The sequence below is a fragment of the Rhea americana genome, unplaced genomic scaffold, assembly GCF_003343005.1.
Source record: "Rhea americana isolate MKP2758 unplaced genomic scaffold, rheAme1 scaffold_11, whole genome shotgun sequence".
Taxonomy (NCBI): Eukaryota; Metazoa; Chordata; class Aves; order Rheiformes; family Rheidae; genus Rhea; species Rhea americana.
Window position 1 is genome coordinate 9,222,328 of NW_028185150.1, and position 23,232 is coordinate 9,245,559.

The following is a 23,232-nucleotide window of genomic DNA, read 5'->3' on the forward strand; positions in this document are numbered from 1 at the left end:
TAGGAAACCATATTGTCAGAAGAACAGGCGCTTGGAGGGAAAGTTTCCTTGCCAGACACCAGGGAGATAAGAAAAACTGTGATAAGAGGGTGGACATCAAGTGGGTTTGCTAGAAACATCCGTAGACTTTTGGGGGAGGAAGGAAGATAAATCATTAAAGTATCATTTGAAGTATTTATGGTGTTTCTCAGGAACATTTTCAAGGGTCAAGCTATATCAAATTTGAAAAACATCTAGTCAGAGCAGATGCTGAATGTAAATGCTTTCTCACATTAGCTTTTTTAGACGGCATTTGAACCAGCTGATGAGCTGGTTACATGAGCCAAGCCAGGCTGAGTGCAGTCTGATCCAGTTTGCCTCTTCAGTGTCCAGCATTTTGTACTAGCACTGATGCCAGAATCTCCTGTTTCCTCTTGATCTCCCTAAAGCTGCCAGGGTCGAAAGAAGGTGGAATAGGGGGAGCTCTCCTCTTTAGGACAGCTACATTGAATTTCCTGGGATATATTCAGCAGGGCTCTTTCAGCTGGTAAACTGAAGCTTGCCACCAGAGCATTGCCTCAGCGTGGCCAGTTTCCTCTGTTGCTGTATACTGCTCTAGCACACTATCGCAGTTCAGTGCCACGATGTAAGTAGGAGTTTGGGAACTCAGCGGGCTAAATATGTTGCTGAATATGAAATATGATCACATAATACTTAATTAAACATACCAATTAAAACATTTATAAAGAAATTAGTTAAGTGATAGTGAATCAGTTGCATCTCCATCCAGGCGGCAGTAATGTACATTAGACGTGATAGAAAGGATTTTAGCAAATAATATTCAAATAAACAGTTTTAAAAATAAATTCAAGTGTCATGGGCAACCTAAGATGTGGCAGATTTAATATTCAATTCTTGAAATGGAGATGTAGCTCTAGTAAGAGATTGATRTCTTGAGGAAGCATTAGCTCAGGTACTTCCTTGCAATGGACTGCTGTGTTGAAAGTTTTCGATCCTTTAGCAGAAAAAAATGTAAGTCAGGCAAGTAGTTGTAAAATGGTTGTATCTCAAACTATGCTGTGAAATTCAGAGTGTGGTCTGAATCCACAGTCCTCAAATCAGATGTACTTTGGGCTGTTTCTGTTTGAAAAAGTTATGGAAAGAGGCCTAAATATTTAGATTTTTTAATCCATACCTAAACTCAGGAATTATGGTAAATTGAGTCGGATATTCCTTCCTCATCTCTGCCTGTTTTTAAATAGTTTTCTCTAAATAACTTCGTAGTTCTTTGTATTTCACTGCACCCTGAGAGCGAAAGTGGTTGAGGTAACTAAGGTGCATCAGAACAACTGAGTAACCAAAGATAGATGTTCTTAGCAGTCTCTGTGGAAAATAGGAAGAAAGCTGATATCGGTTGTTCAGATCAAAATGGTGACATAGGCTGCATTAATAAAGAAAAGGCACTAAGAAAAGGCTGCACTCTCTGTTGCCTCACTAAAAGTAGGGACCCAAGAGCAGCTATTGCCACAGTAACAGAAGGAGCGATTTTGGAACAAAAGGAGGATTTGCACTACTAGATGTTTCACTGCACTTCCAACCAGGGACTAAACTGGCCTGAAATTAACAGCCCCACCATATTCATTTTTATTCCTTATCAATTGTATACTTCACATCACTGCCTCTAAACTTTATATATGGTAGTGCTAGGTCGCTGACTGCACATGCCTGAAGATTTTCTGGAACCAGTGTAAGCCCAGTTCTTAGATTAGGTAGCAAACTTTCTGCTGTATAAAATCATGAAGTTGAATAGGCTCCTGGGTTTGCTGGAGAACATTTTTCAATGTCAAACTCCACAACCTACACTTAATGTATCCTAGGTTAACTCTACTGAAGTAAGGTATTGGACACCTAAATCTAGCATTACTCTAATGCAAGAACAACTTTTCATCCTTAATTTCATCCTGTAAGTATCACTGAAGATTATTATTTTGGATGCCCATTAATACAGTTGCTACCTTTAGTGAATTTTATCTCACAAAAATACTGTGTGTTAATCCTATCTAATAAGTTTCCCATAAAATGGCTAGGAAAATATCTTCTATCCTGTAACAATCAGGACATTCTGAAATGCAGAAAATGTAGCCCTGATTTAATTTCTGTTTAAAAAATATAGCTGCGGTTTCATTAATGGTTTTATCTTTTAACATTTCAGATCACAGTATTTCGCATGGGATCAGAAGGACACCAGGATATTGATTTAGCTATCCTGACAGCATTACTGAAAGGTAATAGAGTTTCACTTCACAGTAAGCCTATATCAATCCAAATGGATTAACTTGGTGTCTCTGCTGTACTGGAACCTGCATTTATTGACAATATATAACACACCAAGGTGGTAAATTCTTACCATGAAATTGAAGTATATTTTTTTTTGCTCCTGCTGCTTTATACAAGTCTAGCTCTTTCTTTAATGTTTATGTAGCTACTGTTTTTCCTCTCTGGATCTTTATTCTACACCCACAATTCCTAATGTGTCAGAAGAAACATTACTGGTCAGGAAATGAAAAATACTGTTATATCTTTGCCATTTTAAAGTACTGGCATATTTCCTTTTTTAAAGCATGTTAATTCAAGAAATAATAATCAGCAGCAGCCACCTTGGTTAGTGATTCATAACCACTGGATGACTGGCAGAGTCATCTCCTCTTAAATAAAACTCTGGCTATCTCCTTGTAGATAAAAATGGCACTATAGTAAAAGAAAAATATCTTTATTTCTAATAATTCTGGCAGAATCTAGGATAGAGTTTCTTCTATCCTCTTCAGATAGAGCTAAAAGGGAACTATTGTGTTGATAGTGGTTATAATTTTATAATCTTAAACTGAAGATTGCTGAATCTTTCTAAACCATTATGTGTTATGCTTATTCTCTTAAAGATTGTCTTATAATAAGCAATTATAGGCCTTGATCTTGCAGACTCCTAGGCACTTAAGCCTGGCTCTCTTCACTATATGATATTATCATGTGGCTGAATACCTGTTTGCAAATACAGAGAGAGGTGATGTTCTGAGGGCTCTGAAGTACCTGTGCTTGCCTGATGAAGCACTGCTCCCCCCAGTAAAGGTTTGCAGGATCTAGCCCTCCATTTACGTGTTATTTTCCCAGATAGAGATTTTCGTAAATTGCATGTGCAGTAAATCACCACAGTCATTTTTTTTGATAGAGCTTCATTGCACTATGTATCACAGGCTATATTGACTTTAAAAACAAAATAAGAAAATACCAAATGATTTTGAAGCACACATCTGAGAATTATTAGGAAGCAGACTTCAGAAGGTGACTGGAGAAAACTGTGTTTCATGAAGCATTTCAGCGGTTGTCATCAAGCTATTGCTACCCCCACACCTGAGAAAGAGGGTACATACAGCCACATGGCAGACTTGAATTTGAGTCATATCATAAAATGTAATAGAACTACTGGGTATTCAAAAGCAAATGGGAACTATTCTTGCTTGTTTCAGGACTCAGTTTTCTTTTTAGTTTCTTCCTGTGCAGGCTGACAGAAGCGATATCAAAAAAAAGGAGTGAGGGAAGAGGGAGAGAAGGCCTGAATTACTTTCACCTTACCCAGCAAAAACCTTCTGCAATTTTTAGTTTCATTGCATAAATGCTACTGCAATCCAAAAGACAGAACAGGAGGAATGAACAGGCACTGTCCATTTTAAGAACATGATTGTAGGCTGGTAACTACTAACTGAAGAAATAAGCTAGAATTACTTTACTCCAGTGGCTTCTGTTTCTTTAGGCTTTTCTACTATTGCATTTTCTTCTCTTTCTTCCTCTTGCTAAAGATGCCAATTTTTTGTCCTGTAAGTAACATGACTGTCTTGCCGCTACTCTCACACAGCAAATTCTAGACAATTATGTAGTTAAATCTCAAGGCATTCTGGAAAGAAAAGAGGAACTAATTCAAAGTAAGAAGCCAAAAAATCACATCCAACAGCACATTCCTCTTTTCCTCTGCATCCCCATCCTTATGAAATATTTTAATTGCAGAATTCATTGTGATCTTTAATATAACTGGATCCTTCCTTATCCTCAGTGCATAGCATACTGACTTAACATTTGCTTCTGAGGCGATCACTGAGATTGCTACTCTTGATTCCTGTTAGTAAGACACAGATTTTCTTCTTAAAGTTGTCATTCCACTTTTTATTGGCATATTTGCAAGATTTGAATCTCAGCATAGATTTCTCAAAGTTTTTAACCACCTTGAAAGCAATCGTCTCAGCAGCTGAAGAAAATAAATCAGACAGCTGTCAGAGATTGTTCTCTATTTAAATAGTTCTTTTGCTGTATTTGCACAAGCCCCTGTATTAAGTTTGCAGTCTGGATTGAGGTGTATTCTGCAGTAGTCCTCTCTAATGTAGGACATCCATTTTACCTGTGCCTAACTGATCCTGTTTTCTCCTTAGTAAATGAAATGACCTTCCTTCTTCAAATTGGTAGTGTAGGACATCGTAGTGAACTTCTGATATCTTAGAAGGAGCCTGGACCTGCATGAGTGATTTAACATCTCCTTTCATGCTTTCTGGACCTTCAGGATTTTGTAATTTGCTGGTGGCAGCATTTGTGTCTCACTCAAGAGTCAGAGGAGCAAAAACTTAAGCATCATCTTATCTGTTCCTCCTCACTTTCTGAAGATACTCATCACTTTATGAAGATACTCAGAGAAGATTAGATTTATCAGATGCCACTTTAGATCTGTTAACAGACGTTTTCTGAGTCCAGAGAATGAAAATTCATATGACTTTTTAATCAGTGCGTAGCGATGAAATCTCTTCTCTCAAATAAGTCAATTGTCTTTATGCACAGTCACAGCAGAAAGGTTCTGGCCTAGACTGAAAAAAAAACCATAGCCTTTCTGTAAATATGCCCTTCATGGTAAAAAATCAAGATAATGGATAGTCTTGGCTTTCAAAAAATCATGAAATTAAAGGTCACAGTGCTGAAATATTTGTCTAATTCTGTCTAACTCCTAGGCAGCTTTGAAGAGTGGATCTCCTGATGAGTAAGTGTTCAGGTTCAGGAACTGTTTTCTCTTTCATCTCTTCTGAATTGTGTGGAAAGGGGGTGGAGGGAAAAACATAACCAGTGAGTGATTTTTGCAATTCTTACTTAGTAATAATAATAAAGATACGTAAAAGCTAATTACTAATCCCACCTTGATGTGAGTGATTTGTCTAGGGAATAGGTTGAGGGCAAGGACTGGGAAACACAGAGTATTGTTTCCTGCTTACTGCATAAGATTTGCAGTGCATTATTGTCTTCTTAATCTGTAGCCAGGCACACTGCCAGTGCAGGAACTCTCTTGTCCCAGATATTCCGCAAACACTAAATCCTGCACTGAGTAAAGACGTTATTTCCGTGTTTGTTTTCATGAACCACTTGTTTAATCTTGTCAACAGTTATATCTTTCTTGGAAGTGATCTCCAATAAACCAGAGAATGGCATCCAAACTGGTTATCAATTTATATTGCATGGATGTCACAACAGCATATGGCTTGTAAATTCCTTTATTTTTTTAATTCTGAGACATGCAAATATGAGAAGTAAGTTTCCAACCACATGCTTTTGTAGCAATTACTTTTATTGATACAGTTTAGCTGTGTGTGCTCCCTTAGCATGAACAGTTGGAACTGAAGCAGTAATAGATTTTGTCCTTTTGCAGCTTCTAATTGAGCAGAAAGCATATGACAGGGAAGTTAACGATAACATATTGCAAAGTGCTAAAATATCATTGTTTGGAAGTGATATCAAAGATCCTAGTTCACAAGGCCATTGCAATGTCTACAGCTTGCTAGCAGCACCAGTCATGTTTCAGCTGGTGCCCCAGAAGCCTTCCCAGTGCAATAGTTAATATTTGGAAAAGGGATGCTGTGTGCTAAATGCTTGTTATCATATTGATGCCATGTAGCCCTAAGATGAGCCCTGTTAGGTGAACAAAGACTTGATGTCTCTGTATGGCTTCCAGCCTGTGAATAAGTCATGATTCATGCTCACTGAACAGCCGTCATGTAATATCAGATGGTGCTGGAAGACACAGYGTGATGGTCTGTCAACCATGAAATCCCTGACACAGAAGGATTAACATTAGCTCAGTCCAGTATGTTTCAGCGTTAGGTCAGATGTCTGGTAACTGCTCCCTCCCTGCCCCACTCCACCCTTCTCGTAGTTTTTACTATTGATTTTATTATTGCCGATTGATTTGCAAAACGCCGGGAAGGTGCTTGTAGCAAATGCAGTGAAAATACAGTTCTTTCTCCAAAGAGCTTGCAATTTATGAAGCAGAAGACAGTATAAGGCCTGGTGAGATGCACAGAAGAAAGTTAATTTGTACTGCTATTTTTCCTAATCTAATTCTTTTATTTAAATGATGCTTCAAAGAGGCATTGAGGTTCTTTAAAGCATTGTGGAAATTAGACTTCTGGAGTTTCCAACAACGATCTTGATAAACCAGTGTCCTGTCAGCTGGGCTTTCCAGATTTCTGACCACTAAGTACCACAGACTCTCACTAGAGAATCCATCAGAGGTTTTACTTTGCTCACAGTAAAACTCAGTCGGTTTGTAAAATCTATAGTGCATCTCCTCGGTAACATGGGATCCTGCAAGGGCACAATACTTATTTTCTGACCTGTACTCTAGCTTTATTGCATTTTTGGACCAAGATATTGGGTAGATTGTGTGGTGTGAATGGAATTTTTACCAGATGAATCTATGCAAGAGATCTGAGTTCATCCAGAGCTCTCTCTGGCTGGCCAGCTGAAGAACAAAAGTTAATATCTGCTACTAACACTTGTCACAGATATCCTCCTTGCTCACTCAGCTTTTCTTTTTTAGCATATGTAACTAAATCTACATTAAAATCAAATCCTTCTAAAACAATTCACTACATCCCAAATGGAATTTTTCTTCTAGCAACTGACAAAGGGAAGGAAGGAACAGCCACGCAGCAGAAACTGATCATACTGACTAGTATATTCTTTCAAGGAACATATATTGTGTCAAACATTAGAATATTGAGCTAATGTTATATAGACATTAGTCATATTGCCTAAAACACTATTTCAAGCAATAGATGTACTGTGATAATTAAAATAATACAGTGGAACTAAGCAGAAAACCTTTCCATGAGACTGGGTAAAACAGAATCATAAGGAGAAGAAAAGCTAATCTTTCACAGTATTAAGGGCATAAGAAGTGGGTCCAGTATGATTCTCTGGATAAGAATAGGAGGTTATCAACTCTTTTAACTCTTTTTTTCTTCTTTTTCCTTTTTTTTTCCACATTTCCTGAATATTTTGGCTTTGGTTTGAGTGCATTGCGGTGGTGCTCACGAATAATATGAGCTCTCTCAAGGACTCACTTTTTGGGTTGTTCTTACGCAGTCAGATCAGCCAGTGCTTTGTGACGCCTACTGTAGTCTTCATTCACAATATTCCCACTGTTTCTATGAAAGAATGTCTCAAGACAACTGATTAATATTTCTTCTATTAGTGGAATTATTTTTGATTTTTAATGCCAGGTAGAATTTTACCTGAGATAGCCTGAATACTTTCTTTTTTCCATTAAGTCAAAAGTCACCTGTGCATCCCGGAATAAAATCAATTAAACTATATGAACAGTTGAAACTGAAACAGTGATAGATTTTGTCTGTGCTGTTCTGCCAGCCCATATGCTATTCTGCACAAATTTGCATAATCTAAACTCGCTTGAAAATCACAAAAGACAGCCAAGCGGAGATGGAAGTGAGAAGGTTTCCTCCCGGAGCAGCCGTGTCGCCGGGCCGGGCGCCCTCCCTGCCGCACTCAGGAAAGGCAGGGCATGCCGATGCTCACTGCCCTGTCTCTGCTGACTGTGGGGCTGGTCTGGATGTGAAGTATGAAAACCCCTTGAGAAACCGTCCGTTTCCAATGTGCTGCTAGATAATAAAAGGAATCTTTAGGGTTAGCAGCACTGAGAAGAGCATTTCCTCTGGGACTGCACAGCCACATGCAGGAAAACCCTTCTGCAGCGAGCAGCTTTGCAGCATGCTTTCCCATCTCCCCAGTTTTGGAGCCGTCAACACACCCAGGCAAAGCAGTCTTAGTGAACTGCTGTGCTTGGGGTAAGTTCAGGAGGTGCATGCACTCCATGCACCATACCTAGTGCTCTTCTCCATGACCATGCACACAAGGCAGCCCCATGTTTACCCAGCAACCTGGTCCTTCCCGAAGCTGTTCCTGCGCAAAAAAGCACTAACAGTTCTGCATCCTTTTTTTGTTTAAATGAGATATACATAATACTTTGACGCCAGCTCTGTGATATGTTTAGTTATATGAATATCACATATGTAAGGGGAAATATGTTCCACTAAGACCCCTAAGTGCAAACAGGAAGAGGAGAAATTGCTATGGTGGCACAGAATACTCCTTCATCAGGCAGGAATGCATAAAAGATATCTATAAAATGCATGTTTATTTAAATAAGGGAGCTCATGTGCTTTGAACTTCTTTATAGATGCGTGTGGCTGTGTATGTATGTGTGCAGGTGTACACGCATGTACGTACACATGTATACAAACGTATGTGTCTGTGTATGTATATGTATGTATATATATATAAATATATCTACATGTATATATATGCATATTCCTGCAACTGAAGCGGAAGCACTCTTGGACCCTATTTCTGCTTCCTCTTTGAATGAAGGGGAGACCAGCGCACTCCACCATGAATGAATCTGCCGATCACAGTACTTACCTTTTCAAGGGTAAAGTAATTACTAATGTCAGTGAGACAGTTTGAGAACAGTAGATTCAGATTTGAGAACCAGTACTTTATTACAGGGACAACAGAAGGTTTGGGTTTGTTTTAACTCAAGACTAGTTGCAGAAATGGCATGGACATCTGTGAGACTTCTGACTAAGAGGGATTATTATGATGGACTATTGACTGACTCTAAAGTATGTCTTGTTTTATTTTCTCCTTCTCTCTTCCCTGCACCCGTCTATATACACAGGAGCTAATGCATCTGCTCCCGACCAGCTGAGCCTAGCATTAGCCTGGAACAGAGTAGACATCGCCCGCAGTCAGATCTTTATTTACGGGCAACAGTGGCCGGTACAGTATATAAACAGCACCTTCTACTGAAAACACTTTAAACCTTATGCACATTAAATGCTTTTTTTTTTTTTTTTTTTTTTTGGTGGTGGTGGTAGTAGTGGTGATTTTGAATCAATTTTGTGAGAGTTTAAAATAACTGAGTCATGTTCTTAGTCAAACACAGAATTCCCATTCACAGCTACCGAAGGCAGGCAAGGTTACAAACATGCTAAAATGTTTGCTTGTTCAAGGAAATGGTGACATCTAGCGATTCCTTAACACTGAAAGACCACACCTTCAGAAAGATGGGAAGTAACACATTGAGTGTTTTAAAAATCATTTGAATTTATGAGAAAAACAAATGCCTGTTCAAAGCTGTGATAAAATAAATGATGGCTATAAATTAAATAAAAGGCAAAACTTATTTCTGCTCTTCATACTGGATATTTTTATATACTGAATTTGCTGATGAACAAACATCAAAATTATGCTCCACGCATGTCGGAGGGCATGAGGTGGACACGAAAGCTGAGCCCCAACTTTAGCACAGCAGTACTGTGGCTGCAAACCCGATTTGATGCCTGATGCTGCTGGACACCAGCCTGCTTGCTTCACCCCAGCTCCAGCTGCCACCAGCTGTGGGACAGCTGCCCCAGTCAGCACCTTCCCTTTGAAGGGCCACCATGGCCGGCCGCTCAGCAGGAGGACTGTAAATATACGTTGAACCTCAACACACACTTTGAACCCCATATGGGGCAGCAGAGCAGCATTTTCCCATGCCACAGCTACATGTCATGCTACAGTTTTTACAGCAGTAGAAAGTCATCCAGCAAGACCAGAGAGACATGCTCTCCACTTGTACCTCCTTAAACCCCCTCACATCTTCTTTCATAGGGTTTAGTTGGATCATCACATTCAATACTGTGACACTTGCTATGTCATTTTCACAAAAAATTCATAGGCTAGCCCCATCATTATGTGAGCATTTAAATCTCCCTATGTAAAAATTACAGCATAGGGAAATTCCTTTATTTAAATATACTTATTTTAGATGTAGTTTCTGGGGCTTGCTACTGCTAAAAGATGGTATTTTAAAAGATCTATGCCTTTTCAGCTATAGAATGAACATGACTATTTCTCCTGCCTTCAATATTGGCCATAGGCATGTAACAAAATGTAGCAGAGATTTAGATGCTATTAAGTTGCTGCTACTGCTATCACTCAATCACCACATCATAGTGACAGTTTTTGTAAATGCAGTAACCTGTAATTATTTTGAAAGCTAAATGCTGTAAGTATGAAATACCTTCCCATCTCTTCATCTCTCACCAACCTGAAAGAGATGATAGAGAAGAAGTTATGCATAAGAAGACCTCTTGCATTTTGCCCTTTGAGGAATGACTGTTGTGAAGCTGTTTCTGCTTTCTAACTTTCAAAGTTTCCTTGAGTTTCACCACCACAAACTAAGGTGAAAGCTCATAAAGATTGAATTAAAGTGAGTATGTATGTGTATATAATAAGTATATCCCATATAAATAAAATGTTTGTCTGGAAAGCAAGAAATAAAGATGATAATGAGATGCTGAATAGAGTAGAGGTGTGGTCACCTGTTTCCCAGGTTTCAGTTCCTTGATGCTAATCTGGATTTCCTAGAGTATGTTAATCTAACACTGACACTAATTTTTCTCTGAAAAAGAGAAAATGGCAGACTAAAGCTGTGATTATCTCATCTGAAGCTTAGCAAAACACCACCCAGGATTTTGACAGAAGGCTCTGTCTGTGCCAGGGTAACAAAACCAGCCAGAAACAGCCTTCAGTACCCAGGAACAGCCTGAATTAATCACTTGCTTTGCAGGTGGGCTCCCTTGAGCAAGCAATGCTGGATGCACTGGTGTTGGACAGAGTGGATTTTGTGAAATTACTCATAGAGAACGGAGTAAGCATGCATCGTTTTCTCACCATCTCCCGGCTAGAGGAATTATACAATACGGTAGGGTCAACATAAGGCAAATTTTCTATCTCTGTATTCATTGTTTAAGCTCCCACCCGAAGTATAATGACATGATGATGCACAAAGCAGCCAACATCTGCTGAGGAAATTTTCCATACAGAAGTCCACATTGTCTCCTAGTTTTGTGTCTTATGTAATGGAGCTCTCTGTGACTCACCCACTTAATCTCCCTGTTTGTATTTTGTGACACATAAATTAAACTCCACATGCTACTGGCTGATTTCTGGTCATTGCAATTCCACTAGGACTCACCATGGATTTAGGCAAGCTGTACTGACTGGAAGAGAGTAAGTGGCAAGTTAGCACCTGTAGGATGGTCAGATATGACTCCTGAGGTTCTCCATGATTTCAGAAAACCCTGCAAATGTTAATCAAACTTAGACACCAGAAAACAGATAAAAGCATCCTTACTAGGAAGACATCCTAACTTCAAAGGTGAAATCTGGTAATTCCAGGAGGCCTGAGTGACACTACAGTGTTTTCACAGAATGTTCCAAAAATGATAGTTTTGACTTTTAAAATATTGTTTGTGAGTTTTATATCTTCACCCTTAAAAGAAACATAAAACTGCGCAGGTCCGAGTTGCTTCTCAGTTCTCGACTCCAAAGCACGTTCCAGCATTCATATCCTAACTGCCTAATAGGAGAAAACAAGAAGTTAAAATTGCTTGAATGGTAAGGAAAAAATCTTCAGGAAGTGTCTAGCTCTTATGGCCATGTCTTTTCCGTTGGAAAGAAGTTATGCTATAGTGCACAAGGCTTTTCAAAAGCTTTGTTTTGACAATACTTTTCAAAGCGCTGTTGTCACTAGCTGTTACCTAGAGGTGTTTCATACTGATGGTGACCAGAAGTCAGTGTTTCAAAAATATCAGTGACAAGAAGAAATTATTAAATTTGTGCAAAACATAGAGTTACAGGTACCTGGGCTGCCCTAGAACAAGAGATTTCCATCTGATCTTTGATTGGCTTGAATTTTGCCTATCTATACTAGCATTTATGTATTGAGAAAAGAAAGCGTAGGAGCTTTCTTGTTACAGAGGTAAGCAGTGTCGTTCTTGTACTGAAGCCACTTTTTACAGGGAATATGTGAGGAAGGTCTTCAGTTCTACAGCTAAAAGAAGACCTTTTACAAGAAATTTATTATGTGAACTATAGAAATCACTGGAAATTATTCATACAAGAATTCAAAAACACCTTGGCTGTGAAACTCCTGAACTACCAAGTGTGGTATATGACATACTTCATCCGTAATAGCACCAGCACTAAAAGAATAAAAGGTCAAATAAAAAGTGCAAAACTTTAAAAAGAGCCCTGAGAGTGACTTGGAAAACTACAGACCAGTACGGGTGACTTCAGCCATGGCAATTTGTAAAAATACAATAAAGAACAGAATTAATAGACACAGGAATCAGTCCTATACCAATGGGGAAAAAATGGGTTTTGTAGAGAGATGCCAAGCCTTAGAAATCTATTACCATTTTTAAGTTAACGTGCAAAAGAATAAGGATGATGCACTTGATACACCTGAGTTTTCAAAATCTTTTGACAACATAAATCCTTAAAGGTTTTTAAAGAAATTAGGCTTCTCATGAAGTAGAAGGTTAGGATTTTGTGGATTACATACTACTCAAAGGATAGAAAACAGTGAGTAGGAATAAATGTTCAGTTTTCAGCTCAAACGGAGCTTACTACTAGATTCATCTGAGTGCCTGTGCTGGGATGAATGTTGTTCAGTCTATTTAGAGATGATCTGAAAAGCAGTGACTAGACTGAGAAGGGACAAGTGACCTGAAGGTGATGCAGGACCATAGGCAAATCTGAAGCTGCATGTAAAGAACTACAGGAAGATCTAATCACACTTACTGACTGGCACACATCAAGGTAAACATTGACAACTGCAGCATAGTGTATGTAGGGAAACAGACTCTGCGCATGTTCAGTGGTGTTCTCATATCTATTATCAGTCACAGCCATGGAGGCTTCCTATGAAAGTCTCTGAAAATATCAGCAACACCCAAAAAAGTCACTGAATAGAAAGTACTTCTCCACACAACATGTAATTGGAGGTGGGTGAATCATCACCATCAGCTGTTTTGTATGTCAGATGGGATTCAAAAAAGACTGGACAAATTCACAGACTGTGTGTGCCATTAGTGGCCATCAGCCCAATGCAACCTGTGGTGCAGAAGCTCTCTGAGCCGCAGTCTTAGGGAGCAGCAGCTGTGAGCATAGAAAGGTGGCATCCCTCCTGCTATTTTCTTTCAGTTCTCTCCCAGTTTCTGCACCTTATTCTACTCCTGTCTAACCCTGTATGGCAGCTCTTGTTTTGTTACGGAGGTGCTTTGGACAAAAAAAAAAAAAAAAAAAAAAAAAAAAAAAAAAAAAAAAAAAAAAAAAAAAAAAAATTGGTGAAGTAACAGTCTTGTAATTGATTTCAAAATAATTGATAACCCTATATAATTGAAGTGCTCTTAGCTGCATGATTTTTAAATTGCTAAGGTGAGAAAACCATTTCAACATTTATGTCTTGCAGAGTCTTTGGATAGTGCAAAACTATTTTATTCTTCTTTTTCTGTCTTTTGCAGAGACATGGACCGTCCAACACTTTGTATCATCTAGTCAGGGATGTCAAAAAGGTAAGAGTCCAACAGACGGTAGGTTGGAGATAATGTCATGATTGCTTTTTTGTAGCTAGATATAGCCTGTTTTGCATGAGCTTTTAGTCAGAGCCTTCTGCTTCCCCTTCCATATCAGATTGCTCTGTTTGAATGTCCTGAACATGAAGTTTTTGCGTATAATGCACAATCAGCAAGTTACTTGGCTTGCTTTCTCCATAGTTTTAGATGCTTCAATTTTAGTGCTTCTGCTAGTGGAATTGTAGGCATTACATACCGTGCAGATTTATGCTGTTATCTGTATTTTTCCATACCTGCAGCTAACCTCAAAGCTAATTTCCATGTTGTTGATTAACTCCTGTGTTTGTGAATATTCGTTTTCCTTGTGCTGGATCCTAGTTCATAGAAAGAGTTCTTCATTCTATGTTGTGTGGTACATTGTAGCATCTCTCCTTGCGGAAGCATAAAAAGAAGCAGTGCAGCTTTGCCTGCCCCCTTGTCAGGTTCATTTCAAGCATCTTGAATCCTAAAGACCCAGGAAGAGGGTAGGAGAGAAATACAGAAATATACAGTGACAGGAAGGAGACGTTAGATACGCTTAGTAGAGTGTTCAGGATTGAAGGTGTTACAGCAGCAGCAATGAATGAAAATCTCTTATCTCCTAAGTATGTGGGTCAAGGAAGGAGACTGAGTCTGCAGTTGACCTCATCAACTTGAATTTTCTGTCAAAGAACATGTAGATTGTAACTTAGGACATAACATAATATGGACCTCAAGGATAGAATATCAGTGTAAAGCGGTTTCTTTACAATTTTGAAAGAGCACAAATCAGTAGTTTCTTCTGTCCATGAGATCTGGGCAGAACTGTGGAGAAACAGGAAAGGGGAATGGTACCATCTTTCTATTAAATAATCATATAGAATAATCAGTAGTAATATTTAGGAAGCTCTGATGTTTTTGTTTATGTTTAATGTGTTAAACAACATCATCATCACTCAGCTTTATGTAATCTATTAAGTGACTATTAGAAAGTTTGAAATGTCTGCAGAAGAATTTGAAACTGTTCTTATGCATAAATTCCCTTGGATGGAGAAGAGCAAAGTTAGACTCTATTTCAACTGACTGCTCTTCCTGAAGTGCAATAGAACTTTTTGTTATTAAATGTGCGGTTGTTTATGTGCTTTTAAATGTTTAAAACAAATATCTTCTGTCTTTTTACATTAAAACAAATTCCTTTTCTGAGTCCTTCTCTCTCGCAACATCACCTTTCTAACATCCTCTTTTGAAAGCCAAGCAATTTAAATATTGGCTCAGTATATACTAACTATACTTTTTCACTGAGTCTCTAGTAAAAGATGTGTTTTTAAAGCAGTATTTGTAAAGAAGGTACGAGAACAGGCAAAAAGAGGATTACTCATAGGTATACATTGACATACATTGGCATTAAATATAGTTACATTCATATTTAGTGTCATAATTTTTCCACAGTGACTGCTAAGCCTTAGGTGGTGGTGATTTTTCCTTAAATGTATCTTTCTCTCCTCTCTCCATATCTGAAGCCTCAGAAACTCCAACTCTGTGAAGTGGGTTGTGCTCTTATTGCAGTACAGTTAAAGGCTTTGAAAACAAAAAGGCCAGGGCAGCCCTCCAGCACCTTCACCAGAAACTGGCCCTCAGTGACTGCATTTCTCGTTTTGTTGGTGATGAGGAACACTCCTGGGTCACTGGGAGAAATCTGACAGCTTGCCATAACCCTGCCACCCGAGCAGTCATCTGTCAGCCAGGCTATAAACCAGTCAGCAGACCTGACACCAGTTTAAAGGAAAACATCTCCATAGAAATAACTTCTGAATAGATATCACTACTTGACAGTTAAGTGCCGCACCAAACCACAGTGCTGAAGCTAGCTTTTGAGTTTATACACATTCTGAAGCCTTAAACTTTGAGATTTAATTAGAGTATCACAAAGCATAAATACAAAAAATGTAGGATGACACCTTGAGATAACCCTTAAAAGATATACATACTCTGCATTTTTTGTGCATACCTCCTAATTTGAAAACCTGCACTATGCAAAAAGGTGCATGCTCTAAAAACTCATTTATGTTCTTAATCATTGTGAATTCTCAAATAGAAAACATCTGCTTACAAATCATACATTATTTAATTTACTGCCATTGTAGTACATATCTATATAAATCTCCAGGAGGTTTTCTTTTGATTCGAAAGGCTATCCTGACTAAGCATAGCAGAGAATTTGTGCTAGGAGGAGAAGTGACACTGCCACCATGCTGCCTGTTGCAGCTTAAAACACACACACACCACCGCACGACAACGACTCGTTTTCTTCTTTGAGTTTCCGGGTTCACGGTTAGCTCTGGGCAGCAAATTACAAAGGCACGGAGAAATGCGCTAAAAGCCTTGAGAGGCTTCAGAGGGCTTAAAATCTCCGAACGTTACTCCTCAGTGATGCTGCTTTAAAGAACTGTGTCCATCTCTGTTTTTGACCCCCCCGTTTGGTAACCGCATAGGGGGCCAAGCCTGCGCGCATCCTTGGCGCGACGCCCTTGGTGGTGTCTCAGTCGGGGTGCCGAGGTTCACACGGCGAGCTGACTTTCCTCCCTTGGCCCTACCGACTGCGGCATTCGGAGCGAGAGCGCAGAAACGGTGGCAGCACCTGACGCCCTTTTCCTAAGTGGAGGTTGCCCTCTTCTGGTTATCTCAGAAAAAATCCCCCCCTAGTGAACTAGTTAATGAAGAACAGTGGAAAATAGGAGATTGATGGTTTTCTTCTTTATTCCAAAAATGGGCATATATTGAGGGTGTCTTAATTCACTCTTGGGTCATATATGTTTTCAAAGTCTTTTGCTCTGGACTGCCTCTGAATTTCTACATTTCCAGAGAACAAGCAGGTACTATATTCCTGTTCAGAATTTTTTAAGTATTATTTAAGCAAAATCAGAGATTCATTATCTGTTGAATATAAAAACACATAAGTAGTAAAAATGTATTGTAACTGATTAGTTACAGCCTAAAAATGGAAGTTACTGCAGGAAAATAATAATGCATTAGCACTGGAAAGCTTGTCTCAGCATTGACAGGTTATTTGATTATTTATCAGGGTACCAGTCCTATCCAAAAATCACATCATCTCCCCTGTCATTCCTGACCATCCCCGTACTTGAAACAGCCCGTTCAATTTTTTGCAGGGAATTTCTTGGAGGGAATTGACTGCCATCAGGGTAGCTCACCATGTCTGCTGATATAGCAAACACTTCAGCACAGGCATAACTCTTCTTGCAAGGGTAGTCTAAGGCTTTGTCATGGCACTTCACTCTAGGAAAATAACTGCATGTTTATTAGCAGCACAGAGCCACATATACATGTTTGTCAATATAAAATGTGTATTACTGCTGTGCTTTTCTGAAGCATTTCAATAATTTCTAGAAGAGACACCTGCCTCTTTCGTTTACGTTACTTTATTGGAAATTTTGTATCTAAGTAGCTTTATGAAGTTTTAGAAATCAGAACAACTATCAAGAAAGTCAGATCTAACATATACTTCACCCTGTTGCTTGCTATGCTTATTTTAATTGCTCAAGCACTTCTTTGTCATTCAATAACTTCAAAGCATTCAGTTTTAGTATCTAATATTCCTGAGACAGCAGGAGTTTGCTAAAGAACTACAACTGTAGCTTAGCCGTTCCCACTGCTGCCAGTGCCTTCTTCCCTGTTCTAGAAAAACTTTCATTGCCTTAAGCGTTCTGGAGAGAGGAGTACATTTCTTTGGGAAAAGAGAAAAAAAAAGAAAGGAAAGAAAGAGAAAGTTTTTTTTTGTTTATGATTATTTTTGTTTAAATTGTTCAAAATACAAATTATTTGGTTTTGCAGAACATAGCGATCCTGCCATCAGATCCTGTCAGAAGTAGGAAGAGTGCAAAATGGGGTGCTAAAGGGCACCACTGAAAGGTAGTTGGCAGCTTACCTTTGGCCACCCTATCTGCTTGGTATTTGGGCTGTCGAGTCCCAGCCCACCGGCAGGGACAGCACGCCGCAGCGCTGCCTCCCTCTTCTCTCCCCAACCCTTCTGCACGACGGGTGAGCAGAGACGGAAATAGCCTTTGCTCTTCCTGGCTGGAGGAGGAGAGGAARGAGGATCTTTGCCTCCATTTCATCTCTTCTGCAGCCGTGTGAGGGCCAGGTGCCATCTGTTCCCCATTAGCGCATCTCTGCTCTGAATCTAATAAGCACATCTGCAGAGAAGCCAGGCAAAAACGCAGATATTTCCAGCAAGACGCAGCAGTCGTAAAAATTGTTCTATGTGAATTATTAACCTTCTTTTGATGATCACATAAAGAGAGCTACAGGCTAACTGTAATCTGTGCTGTATATCATTACAGCAAATGTGATTATTTTAGTAGAGTGCATTGAATAAGTTTGAAACTAAAAATTGCAATTTCCTGGTCCTTCTGCAGTGTTTACAGTGCAAGTTAATTTTTCACTAGACTAATTTTCTGTTTTTCCAAGGCTCCCACTCACAGTTCACGGGAGGATAATTTCCCTCTTTTTCCATCTTTCATTCATAGTCACATCTCTTGCACAGTGGCATGCAGGACAGAGTGGTAAATCTGTGGTGTTCTTAACAAGATCTCTAGATGCGGGTGACCTATTCCCAACTTGCTGAATCGTACCCTCTTTTCTGGTAGAGAGCTGCTCGCTGAACAGTGTCTGAGCACTTCGAGGCGGTGATATGGAGAGGAAGGCGAATTTTAGATTTTGGGCAATCCCTTCCCCTTAGCTCTTTTCTCCTGTAAAGGGATCAGTATATTGCCCTTGCAGGCAATATCTCAGAATTCATGACCTCAGTGGTGCCATTTTCAGGCTGGACAATAAAGGGAAGGAAGAAATATGCAAGGCAGTACATGAAGAATGAAAACTGCATGATGAAGACATTGGAAATTAATAGAATGTTTAACAGAGAATAAGAAAGGAAAAGAAATGGGAGAGCAAGGATAGAGAAGTTTTTTCCAGGATCCTGCTAATGACCTCTACCACAAACACAGTTCATCTTTCTGGATGTGGGACAAGAGGCCCTTGACACTGATGGAAATCAGATAGTGAGATTGCTGTGCTTTGAGAAGTTTTCAGTGCAAGAAAGGACCATCTAGGAAAATTGCTGGTCTTGTACTTTTCTTCTTGACCAAAACCCCAAAGTATTAGCCAAGAATGGAGTCAGAAATTTTATGACAACTATCAGTGAAACTTTCCTCACAGTAGGTGTAAAATTTAAGCAAAGCTATTCATTTATTTGTACATAATTCCAATAAGAGGAGCTACCAGAAGTTACCTTGCCTCTAGCAGCTAGTAACTCACACGCTGTCATCTAGAGTAGATACACTGATAAGGCAACTTTTTCCATCTCGCTGTTCCTCTTCTGAACTGCGGGAAGGAAACCCATCAGGATGTGAAGATCACACAAGTAGGAACCGGTTTCTTGTGAGCAAATGACATCGCACAACATTGCCTCACTGGCGCGGCAGAGCAGGTGGGGCAGTCTGGCAAGATGCCAGCACAGGAGATGTGGGGGACAGACGGTGCAGCAAAGGTGCTCTCTAGCAAGACTAGTCTTCAGCAACCCTGCCTGACCTTCCAAGTGTGCTGATCCTCCTGCTTTTTGTTCTGCAGTCGTGTTCCTTGTTTCCCCAGCTGAAGAATATCAGTACTGTGTTCTGACGTTGTCATCTGTTACTGTCAGCAAGTTCTTCACCTTCTTATTTAACTTATGTCTTCTTTCCAAGCGAGAATATCCAGGTTTCGGTTGGATCTATTTTAAGGTGAATTAATTAACCACCATAATAATAATAATAATAATCATCTGTTACTGTCAGCAAGTTCTTCACCTTCTTATTTAACTTATGTCTTCTTTCCAAGCGAGAATATCCAGGTTTCGGTTGGATCTATTTTAAGGTGAATTAATTAACCACCATAATAATAATAATAATAATAATAATACATTAATAATACATTCCTGTTTTTAACTATTTTAATTTGTTGTGTTCTAATGTTGTTCTTTTGTAGTTATTGAACAACACTAGTAGTAACCATTTTTTCCTCCCTACAATCCTCTTTCTTTTCATTGCAGGGAAACTTGCCTCCTGATTATCGGATAAGTCTGATAGATATTGGTTTGGTGATAGAGTACCTGATGGGAGGAGCATATCGCTGCAACTATACCCGAAAGCGGTTCAGAACTCTGTACCACAATTTATTTGGGCCCAAGAGGGTAAGGACCAAGCTATTTGCTATATGACTGCACCCATTGGCTGTGAGGAAACAACAGTAGTTTCATAGATGGTTCCCAGCTGGAGGCAAAAATCCACAGGCACACACTGTTTTGTCTGCTGATCCATTTGCATTGCGTACTTAGCAGCTATTTTGATATACTGCAAGTTAGCCCCTGCCACAAGCTGGAGTTTTGTAGAGTTTGATGTAAACATTTTTAGGTGGGGCTATTCTGTTACCTTGGTAAGACCAAGACATAAAACAATCTATTCTGGCTTTAAAATCTATAGCTGGGAACATCCATAGTTTTTTGAAAGACTAGAGTCTTTTGATCTGTCCCAATAGGACTGTAAAGCACTCAAGTTAGATTTGAAAAAAAAATTAGTTTTGAGGAAAGCATTTCCTTGCTCAGGACTYATCTTCCTGACTGTCACCTGAAGATATCAAGGCAAGGAAACCCGTAACTCAGAATGAGCTTTATTGGCTTGATGTGACTCCCATCGAGCCACATGCATGTCAGTAGGCTCATGGCAAAAATATTGTTCTGTGTTTTTGAGTTTTTTTCTTGTCTGACAGGTTACTCCACTGTGAATCCAAAGTAAAATTACTATCCTTCTAAAACGTAAAAGATATTTATTGTCACCCGTGATGCAACTGACCCAATCCAACTAGAAGCAAAATCTGATCATATTTCCAGTAAGAGGTGTAGCAGTTGTTCTTTCTTTGCCATTTTTATGTGAGTGTCATTTCATGTCTCAGTTCAGATTTTAGCAACAAACACTATCAAACTTTGTTGCAAGTGGCCATAAAGAACAACAGCTCAGTAAAACATTTACAGCCAAATATCTGAAATGGGTTTGTTTCTTTACCAATACTTTCTTTGATACTACATTTCACATTCGAGAGGAAAGGTAGTAATTTTCTGAGCTGGAAGAGAATTCCTTCTCTCAGTCACTTTGTCAAGGAAAGTTGAAACTTCACAGACCCTGGGCAGGCAAGCAGAGCAACTTCATAGCTGTCAGTACAAGTGTGCCAGGGAAATAGCCAGAATMCTGATACACTGCGGGTAAACTCACTCATGCCAGTGTCTCCTAATAGTGATTCCTATCTCCCATCCGCTAAACAACCTCAAACCATMTGTAATTTGTACCTAAATCCAAAAGTAGGTCTTGTTTTATTGGAATAGTTTGAAACTCAAGCTTGAATTCAATTTATAATACGTATTTACATAATGATATCATAATTTAATAACTAATAACTCAATAATATAATTATTACATAATATTTTGAATGTGTGTATATGTATGTGTGTGTGTGTATATATATATATGCATGTGTATATATATATATATATATATATAAAAAAATATTTATGTACACAAACACACATAGAATATATATACCTATAGTTTTAATTTTTGATCAAGGAGAAATAACATTTTTCCTAACTTTTTTGTACAGCCAAAAGCCCTGAAACTATTGGGAATGGAGGTAAGTGACCTGTGATAAAGCTTAATGTYTTCTCCACTTTTAACAAAAATACCTATATTAGCAACATAATGTTTAGATTTATAATAATGTAGGTTCCAACAGTTGTTCTCAAGTTTTGAATGAGAAAAGTGCCACAAAACATGTATTTTTGATCCAGAAAACTTGTTTATGAAAAGGTCGAATTGAGAAGTGTTTCTTCACATAACTCCAGCAGAGAGACTAAAGAAAATAAGAGTTTCCTCCTCTCTGCATCGGATTTCTTTYGTTGAGTATTAAACAAAGTATTTTCAGTCCACCAGTCCAAGCAGTATTTCAGTCAGATAACCATAAAGCTTAAAAGGATTTCAGAGAAATGAAGGAGTTGCAGAATTTGTAGGATGATGCAGAAATCTTTATATTGGACAAATTTCTATCTATTTAGTTGAYACTTTTGGCTACCTTGATGCTTCAAAGAGATAGCGGTGTTTGTTTGCTTGTTTTACACCATAACTTTCATTTTACTATCCACAAATGCTGCACAGAATAGGTTAGCTCATCTGATAAAAACAGAAGGCTAAAATGTGGCATGAAAGAAAACAAGGCAGTCTAGCAAGGGAAACAACATGAAGCTGGAGGAAGAAGGGTAAACACATGATAGAAAGTCAGAATGGTACTGAAGAAAGGAGATCCCTACTCTACTGAGAGGATAAAGGGAGAAAACGTGAAGCATAAATGGGGAGGAAACTTCCAGTAGACTGGAAACATCCCTTGGAAAAACCTTCTGTACGTGGAAAGACGTGGATGTGTCCCAGCAGACTCTATAATTAGAGCAAATTCTTAGCTTTATTTTAATGGTGGCTTTTCCAAAATCATTTTGTGTGATTGTATTTCATGTTATTAGGGAGAAGGAGCAATTCAGAGTGATATTCCAAAGCTCTTTTTCCCTGTGTTTAGAAATGGARGTACTGATTTACTAATTCATTTGTATAGAACAATGTTTTTCTGTTATTTTATTATGTGAAGTATTTTATCCAAAAGAGCTGAAGGGGCTGGCCTGCAAGGAAGGTATTTGATGTCTCGGATACTGTCCACTAGCTTGTGTGAATTGATTAAGTTCCTTCACTGAAAAGACAAATCCCTTCTCTAATCCTTTCTCTACAATTCTCACAGGATGATGTCCCTTTGAGGCGAGGAAGGAAAACAACTAAGAAAAGAGAAGAAGAAGTTGATATTGATTTGGATGACCCTGAAATCAACCACTTCCCCTTCCCATTTCATGAGCTGATGGTGTGGGCCGTGCTGATGAAGCGTCAGAAGATGGCCCTCTTCTTCTGGCAGCATGGAGAGGAGGCTATGGCTAAAGCACTGGTGGCCTGTAAACTCTGCAAAGCCATGGCCCATGAAGCATCAGAAAATGACATGGTGGATGACATATCCCAAGAGCTGAACCATAATTCCAGGTGAATTTTCTTTCACACATACTTTTTTGGGTAGGGGAAAAAAGAAAGAAAGAAAGAAAGAAAAAGAGGAGTCTGCTGAAAGTCCCAGAAGTTTGCTTTTCTATGCCTTGCTTTTACTTCAAAATTGTAGGGAAAATACAGCCCCTTCAGAGAAAGTCGAAATGGCTTTAAGCAATCTGTCTACCAGAGAAGCAGTGTTGCTAGCAGTATAACTTCTGAAATGAGAAGGTGTCAAGAAGGCAATGAAATAYCTATATTGCCTGTGTGTTCTT

At 38.9% G+C, this 23,232-nt stretch overlaps 1 protein-coding gene across 5 annotated transcripts in view; it reads left to right on the forward strand.

The window, feature by feature from the left end:
- The window catches only part of TRPM3 (transient receptor potential cation channel subfamily M member 3), a 261,642-nt gene that overhangs the window by 193,881 nt on the left and 44,529 nt on the right, over nt 1–23,232 (forward strand). For 3 of the 5 annotated variants that reach the window (XM_085312517.1, XM_085312493.1, XM_085312499.1), the window contains exons 9-16: nt 2,192–2,264; nt 9,041–9,141; nt 10,979–11,113; nt 13,719–13,769; nt 19,547–19,582; nt 19,891–20,031; nt 21,492–21,521; nt 22,671–22,960. In XM_085312517.1, the coding sequence (XP_085168643.1) occupies nt 2,192–2,264; nt 9,041–9,141; nt 10,979–11,113; nt 13,719–13,769; nt 19,547–19,582; nt 19,891–20,031; nt 21,492–21,521; nt 22,671–22,960 (857 nt within the window). The remainder of the gene's footprint in view (nt 1–2,191; nt 2,265–9,040; nt 9,142–10,978; nt 11,114–13,718; nt 13,770–19,546; nt 19,583–19,890; nt 20,032–21,491; nt 21,522–22,670; nt 22,961–23,232) is intronic. The other 2 variants (XM_085312487.1, XM_085312508.1) reach the window with 1 other exon arrangement.